The 7,775-nt window shown below is 33.1% G+C and overlaps 1 protein-coding gene across 2 annotated transcripts; it reads left to right on the top strand.

Annotated features, from left to right (window-relative positions):
• Positions 1–256: 256 nt before the first annotated feature.
• Positions 257–4,062, top strand: LOC110033913 (macrophage migration inhibitory factor homolog). Of its 2 annotated transcripts, none has more exons than XM_020738089.1 (3): positions 257–435; positions 3,247–3,447; positions 3,993–4,062. In XM_020738089.1, exons 1-3 carry the CDS (start codon positions 325–327, stop codon positions 4,026–4,028), a joined length of 348 nt encoding a protein of 115 aa, XP_020593748.1. In that variant the 5' UTR covers positions 257–324; the 3' UTR covers positions 4,029–4,062. The 2 variants fall into 2 exon arrangements, with proteins under 2 accessions (XP_020593748.1, XP_020593739.1); XM_020738080.1 differs by lacking the exon at positions 3,993–4,062 and adding an exon at positions 3,533–3,725.
• The last annotated feature ends 3,713 nt before the right edge of the window (positions 4,063–7,775 follow it).

The following is a 7,775-nucleotide window of genomic DNA, read 5'->3' on the forward strand; positions in this document are numbered from 1 at the left end:
TATTAATATATTATTATTATTAATTTATTATATATTATAATTTATAAAATTTAATTTTTTAAAATAACATAAATTTTTTATATATAATTATTTTAAATTATTTTTTATTCAGAGGAATAAGTTCTGGGCCGAACGAAAATTTGAGCTTGTTTGATACGGACAACAGACGCGGTAAAATCATAACCGTCGATCATCCCAACTATACAAATGAAAGTCACGTGTGTTTCACGTGCTTGCTCGAACTATATAACACTTCTGCTGTGAAGCTTGTGGAAGGTAAAGAGGGTGCCGAAGAGGTCGCCGAGAAAGAAGAAGATAGCAGAGATGCCGTGCCTCAATCTCTCCACTAACGTCGACCTTAATGGCGTCGACACCTCCGCCATCCTTTCTGAGGCGTCCAAAACCGTCGCCAAGCTCATCAACAAGCCCGAAGCAGTGAGTTATTCCTTCTTCTCGCTCTCTGTCTATCTCTTTATCCCCTTCCTTGTTTCATTGAGTTTTTCTTATATCTGTCTGGTGATAGCTTTGCTAGGCTTACGATCATCTTGTGTACCGTTCAAATCATTTCGATGTGCTAAGTTACGGAGAGTATGATTGTAGGAATGAAGATAAGAGATGTTTAACGGCAGATTGTGTGCGTACAAGTGTTTGGAATTTGTTTCTATTTTTTCTTTTTGGAATTTGTGTTATAGCTGGTGTGTTCAATGTTTTATCAGTTTATCAGTTTTGTTGAAGTTGCGACAATTCTGCCGTCTAGGGTTTTGTGTAATGAGGCTATTTCGTTGCGGTATTTTTTGTGCTATTCATCTTGGTTTAGAAATTGGATTTTAATTTTGAAGCTTCTATTATTTTGTGTTCTTAGAATAAGTTGGTTACGATGGTTTTCGTTTACCAGAAGAAGAAGACTAGGCAGGTTGAGGTTGAGGATGCGTTGTTCGGACTAGTATATTGTCGAAGTTTTAATTAATTCACAGTTTCCGATGAGATCGTCGAATACGTTTTTCTAGATCTTTTCAGATATATTGTTTTTCTTCTGATGCGGTATTTCTCTAGCCAAACCCTAAGGGGCTGTCTCCCAAAAGATGGCATTTAAACTTGAAATATTGCCAGTCTAATCAACTTGATACTGCATCTTTATCTAGCTGTTGTTTGTTTTGATTGTCACTTTACCTAACAATTTCACATCCTTTTCCCGTTTTCCCATTATAATGCTCTTTGTCATTGTATTTGTTTTGATTTGATTTTCTAAATGTTGCTTCCACTCTTGTTTTATGAGACCTGATTGCATGATTTTAAGGTTTATATATTTCAGATGGTTTTTGAAATTCTATTGCGGTGCATTTATTGTTTATTATGGTGAATTCAGTGAAATTTGTATATGTGATGATAATATTATTGTTCTAGATTCGCTGATGTACATATTTATATTCAATTTGTTTTTTTGTTGTTGTTGTTGTTGTTTTGCGCTTAATGAGAACAATCTCTTATAGTCCTCTTAATTATGCATACATTGTTGGCTTTACACTATTTTGTGATTGTTCATTTGGCCGATCTAACAAATAATTTAGTTTTTAAGTTATATGATTTCTAACATTTTGATTCTTTTGACACACACACAGACATGTTTCATTTGCTTCTCACCTTCATCTGCATATCAGATTGGTACCAATGGCAGTTGAGTTGACATTTTTTAAATCAATATTTCAATATTCATTATATTTCATGCATTTTTTTTGTTTAGCGTTTGTAGAAATTATTTTTCTAAAATAGATATGAGATACTTCTCCTCTATTTTGTGTCTCACACGTACTGACAGAGAAGAGACATCAGCTAGATAAGGTGATTCACATGGAATTCAGACTCATGGGTAGCACTTTTTGCTCATGTGAAATAATTTTGCTGAATGAATTATCTTATCATACTTGTAAATAATGAATGGGGTTCACTAATGTGTGGGTGCGTCGTGCACTATTAACAACATAGCTCTTGCAATATTAGCAAGTGCCAGTTGTTTATTTGCCATGGACTAACTCACCTGGTTTCACCGTTAACCAATTATTGAGATGGCACCTATGGGATTGACTAGTTTATTCTAGGACTTTTTAAAATATCTCAAAATATAAATGCTTGAGTTCTACGCTATTATGTAAATAGCAGGGTTCATTTTGCAAACTCATGTTCTGCCATCCTACTACCAAATGATGTGCACCACACTTGCTGTGGCTTATGTTGCGGGCTATCTGGCAATATTGACAATTATGTACTATATCTGGGTGCTACACAGTGATTTTAAATTTGCTACATTTGAAGGGCCAAACATATGAGCTAGGGAGTTGGCATTATTGCACTATTTGGAAGGCTGTCACATTTGCTGCCACATAAACAATTAACAAAAAATGTGAATCTTTGGATTGCAATCTTACCAAGGGGCTTAACTGATTTATCACTTGCATTGCATTACTAGATGTTCTTACGTTCTACCTCTTCACATGAAGAAGTGGCAATTGGAATCATTTTTTTTCTGTTGGCAACTTTGCTAAAAAATGTTTTTTTTTGGCAATGATATACAAAACAAAGCATTATTATTTGTTGTTGTTATTATTACTTTATTTTTAGTTTATGATTTCCTTGTATGCGTTTCTAATTGATTCTTAGTATCTACTACTAAATGCTTCACCTATAATTCAAAAATTCCCACCTCTTTCTTGATTTGAAAAGATTGTTTATGCTGTCTAATTAATATGATTTTAGTTTTCCTTTACTTATGCTTGGTTAAACCTTAGCGTTTCTGAATTCAATATAAAATATAATTTAATTTGTTATCAAAATAATTGTGAATTATTCCTGGCTTTTAATTTATTTTTTCTGTTAAAAATTATAGTACTATATGCCATCGATCTTATTTATGATAAATTGGGCTTAATACTTTTATACTAGACACTTAAATACATGCAACTTAAAGGAGCCTAGCACCCGTGCAAGGGCTCAAAATGGTTATCCTCTTCCGCGGTATTAAATAGCACACCACCTTGCATATAATTCATTTTTTGGCCTGCAATTTCAATGCATTTGAAAGAATGGTTGAAGCTTAGGGGTATTTATTGTTGCTTCATTTATATTTAAGTATTTATTCATGATATTTTGATTTTTTTTCCTTTTCCTTTTTTAAAGATATAATAAATAGTGTCATTCATAGTTCTTATCCAGCGTGCTTGAAACTTGCTTATGTGATTTCTTCTTTTACAGTATGTGATGATAGTTTTGAAAGGATCAGTGCCTATATCATTCGGGGGAACTCAGGAGCCAGCTGCTTATGGTGAACTTGTTTCTATTGGTGGACTGAATCCTGATGTGAACAAAAAAATAAGTGGTGCTATCGCCACAATTCTTGAGACAAAGTTGTCCATCCCGAAGTCTCGTTACTTTTTGAAGTTTTATGATACAAAGGCAAGCATTTCGACCCCTAAGGACAACACAACAATATCTAGTATCTAGTTTTTAGTTTTCTCATTGCAATTCTGCTTATTGTTAGGCTCATCAAACTCAAGAATTTGCACAGTGTTTACATGCTACACATCAGCAATAAATCATGTAAATTGCTCTTAGTTTTGTGATCCATTCTCACTTTAATCATCCTTAAAAGTAGTTTGTTGGTGTTATGAGTCATCTGTAGAAACATTGTATAAATGTTTTTTTCTTTATAGTGAAGCTTACTAGATTTCATATATTTTTTTTTTGGGGCATTTACTTACATACCACCCAATTCCTATATATTTACGTATCTAACATCTAAAGTTTGTTTTAAACATTTATACCACCCAAATCTTTTATATCACAAAAAATACCACCATTTTAACTTTTAAAAAGTGAAACACACTTTTTCATGAATAGGTAAGGTGGTATGTTTGTAAAAACTGAAGTTGAGGTGTTAGATATGTAAATACATAAGAATTGAGTGGATATGTATGTAAATCTTCTTTTTCTTTTGGCAGGGTTCGGCATTTGGTTGGAATGGATCTACTTTCTAGGTTGTCAAGCTGAGTTTTTACTGGCGATTTGGTCCAAAATCCTAGAACGCTTCTGTGATATATAATTTGTTTGCTTGCTTCTTATTATGCTGTTTGCAAATATATCTCTATGTTATTGTTAACTTCATCTGCTACCCTTAAAATGGGCTGTGACTTATATTGCTACCTTTTTGAAGTCTTTTCTACTTTAGCATTGATTTTTACTTTTCCAATCTATTTATTACATTGAATCTAGGTTATAGTGTAATTCTTGAATGGTTTTTTGGATTGATATTTGAATTTGATGCAATGCTCAAAATCTGCCTCAGTTTTCCAAATTTTTAGTTGCACTTGAGTTACTTCACTTAATCATGAGGGATTTGGATTAGGGCTTTAGGGGTATGTACTCCCACTTGTTGGGTCCAGCCCAACTCTGTACTCTGTGGTTCAATTAGGTGTCCCAGTCTTTCCATCAACCCCACTTTGACTTTAGATCAACATACTTGCAAAAACATAGAATGTAGGGAGTGAAATTGCAATCATATATAGGTTTCAATGTCTTGGATAGGCCACTTGAGGCATTACTGTATTGTAGATGTTTCACCTATCTGAAATTAGTGCAATCTAGCATAGGTACAATTAGTGCAATTAGTGCAATCTAGAATAGGTCAACATTTGGTTGAGCTGTTTTCAAATGTATATTTATGTTATCATTAATTAAATCTTTTCGATTTCTTTTTGAAGTCTCTCTGCCACATTGGCTTTTTGATTTTTTTGGTTTTCCAATTTCCCACAAGGAATATGGATATGGTGGTATAGTTTTTGACATGCATGAGTTTTTTTTTTTGGTATTCAAATTTAATGCAGAGATTTGTACAGTCGGCAAAGTAGTTCCATTGTGTTGCTTTTTCTTTTTTTCGTTGTACTCAAGTTGGGGCTTGTGGGGTATTTACCACTGCTAGCTCAGGCCTTCTTCTGCTGTATAATTTGGTAATGCAATCTAAATATTAACTTTATGTTATTTTCTAACTTGGGATATAAATCATTTAGAGACAGAGAGAGAGAGAGAGATCTATAATATTGTCTGAGAAATTCCACACACAAATGTCAGTTTAGGAGACCACCAAAGGCATTGTTGACACACCATTGATGTTTCATTGAACTACAACTATTGAAATTTAGAATAAGCTTAGGATGATAAAGCTTGATTTTATAGGAGTGTTCCCCAGTCAAAGAAATTTCGAATTTCACTCTTGCACTCAGTTGGAGTTTATATCTGTAACTCCTATGGCCTTCTTTTCAATGTTTATTAGCCTCTGCAAAACATAGTTGCAGTTCACATAGATGCAAATTAAATGGGTATTCTTTGTGGGGATCGGTACTCACATTCGGCAACTTATAGATGAGTCCCTCTGTCTGAATAATAAGTATGGCTTCAGACAGTAAATTCAGTTTTATAAGTTATGGCTTTGAATTATGATCACAATCAAAGACGTTAGCTATGGCTGAAATGGTTTTGGATTGAAGAGTAATTGATAATTCCACATTATGCTGATTTTTCTGTTTGTCAGTTATGTTCTTATCTTTAAATAGAGGCCTTCTGAACTGAAGAAAGGGTATTTCCATTCTATCTTATATTTTCTACGTTGCATGCATACCAGTAAATTTTTATGTATTTACATATCTAATACCTAACTTCAATTTTTACTTACATGCCATTTTACATGTTTACCTGTGCATGAAAAGGTGTATTTCTTTTTCTAGAAGGTAAATTGGGGGTGTTTTTTATGCGATATGAAATATTTTGATGGTATAAATGTGAAAAATAAAATTTAGATGTAGATATGTAAATAAATAAGAATTAAGCGATATGTATGTAAATTACCTACGCTTTTTTTAGGTTGTGACCATATAGGCAAGCGGAGTCATGAACTGCTGATTGTTGAGAGAGAACTGCAAGCATTCTTCTGTGATATCAAATCTTGAATTTTTTTAATTTGATGACTCAGAGCTATACTATTTGATTACTTCATGCTAAGTTCGTTTATCTCATCCATTTCTCATCGAGATTAGACCAAGAGTCTGCATGACGAGCTTTGATGCCTCTCGCTCTTTCGGCGTCAATAATTAAAAGCCTCATAGCATCATGCACTTGCTCGGATGTCTTTATGAACTTTGTAGGTGCTAACTAAGAAGTCTAGTGCGAGGAGATGTTAAAATTTTCTCTGGGCTTACTAAATCTCGGTGAAGGCTTCTTGTATAGCCATATTTCAGGAAACTATTAATCAAATTGCGAAAGCGAGTGATGCCAATTTCTTCAAGGTTTTGTGAGTATTTGGATTTTTAAGGCGAAATAATTAGAAGAACCACAGAGAGATTGGGATCCAAAATTTCATGTTAATTGAGAAAATGACACTAAATGCCTTGATTTGGGGAGACTAGGAGATTTATATAGAGGCTTGTTTTATAAAGGAACAAGCGTATAGAGGCTTCATGTTTGTATTCCGTAGGGTAATTAGAAAAAGGGCATTAGTCTGGCCCTGTGTCGAAGAAATGAGAAGAGGCCATGAGATTGAGAGAGAACTAGTAGCAGATAACTTTCACTTTTAAGTACAGCAGTACAAAATTTTTTAGGGACATTTACATACATACCACACAATTCTTATGCATTTACATATTTAACAGCTAAAGCTTGATATTTATATTTATTAACACCTTGGTGTCAAAACCTATTCGTGAAAATGTGTATTTCAGGTTTTGAAAAGTAGTGATGGTGGTATTTTTTTTTGTGTGTTAAAGATTTGAGTGTTATGCGTGTAAATATGAATGTTTAGGTTTTAGGTATGTAAATAGATAAGAATGGTGTGGTATGTATGTAAATGCCTCAAAGTTTTGATTATTTATCGATTAAGCTACGATTCTTCCATAGAAGAGGTCAAAAGTGGCCAAATTTTGATTCCAAAATCAGTTCTACACTCACTCCCAAGCTATGGAATAAAGTAAGATTCTATTTTTTGTTTGAATTAGTTTAGGCATGTGACTAAATGAACGAGTGAGTGATAGGAAGGAGACGCTTGGTTCTTCTCCAAATTTTAATATTATAATTAGTCGGAAGCTAATAAATTTCATTTTGTAATGAGAGGTAAAAAAAAACGAAGGATTGCATGAACTCTTTTATACTTTTAAAGGAATCAGGTGACAAATAAAACTATAAAATTGTATTAAACATTAATATATAAAGAAATACTAAATGGAGAGCAGAAAATGTCAGATCCAGTCAAACCAATCTTTTCAAGACAATTTTGATTAAAGGTAAATGGCACTAATATAGGTGTGAAGTAGGTTAATTGTTAAAGATTTTGGCAGTTTTTGTTAAGGTCCTCAGGCTTCATCGTGCTACATGACATTTATGATTGAAATGATTCTGGATTGAGGATAATATCTAGGGGGATTTACATACATACGGCCTTATTCCTTTGTATTTACATATCTAACATCTAAATTTTGTTTTTTTACATTTTACCACCCATATCTTTCATATCACATAAAAAATACCACCATTTCAACTTTTAAAAAATGGAATACACCTTTATTGCATAGATGTGTGCAAAAATTCAAGTTGAAGTGTTAGATATGTAAATACATGGTTATTGAGTGGTCTATATGTAAATCTTTCCTAATTACAAACCCTGGGAAAATTTTTGCTCTTTGGTTAGGCATCTTTTAAAAATTGATGCTTTCTTAACAGAAGAAAGTGAATATTTGGCA

The sequence above is a fragment of the Phalaenopsis equestris genome, unplaced genomic scaffold (genome assembly GCF_001263595.1).
Source record: "Phalaenopsis equestris unplaced genomic scaffold, ASM126359v1 Scaffold000002, whole genome shotgun sequence".
NCBI classification, from domain to species: domain Eukaryota; kingdom Viridiplantae; phylum Streptophyta; class Magnoliopsida; order Asparagales; family Orchidaceae; genus Phalaenopsis; species Phalaenopsis equestris.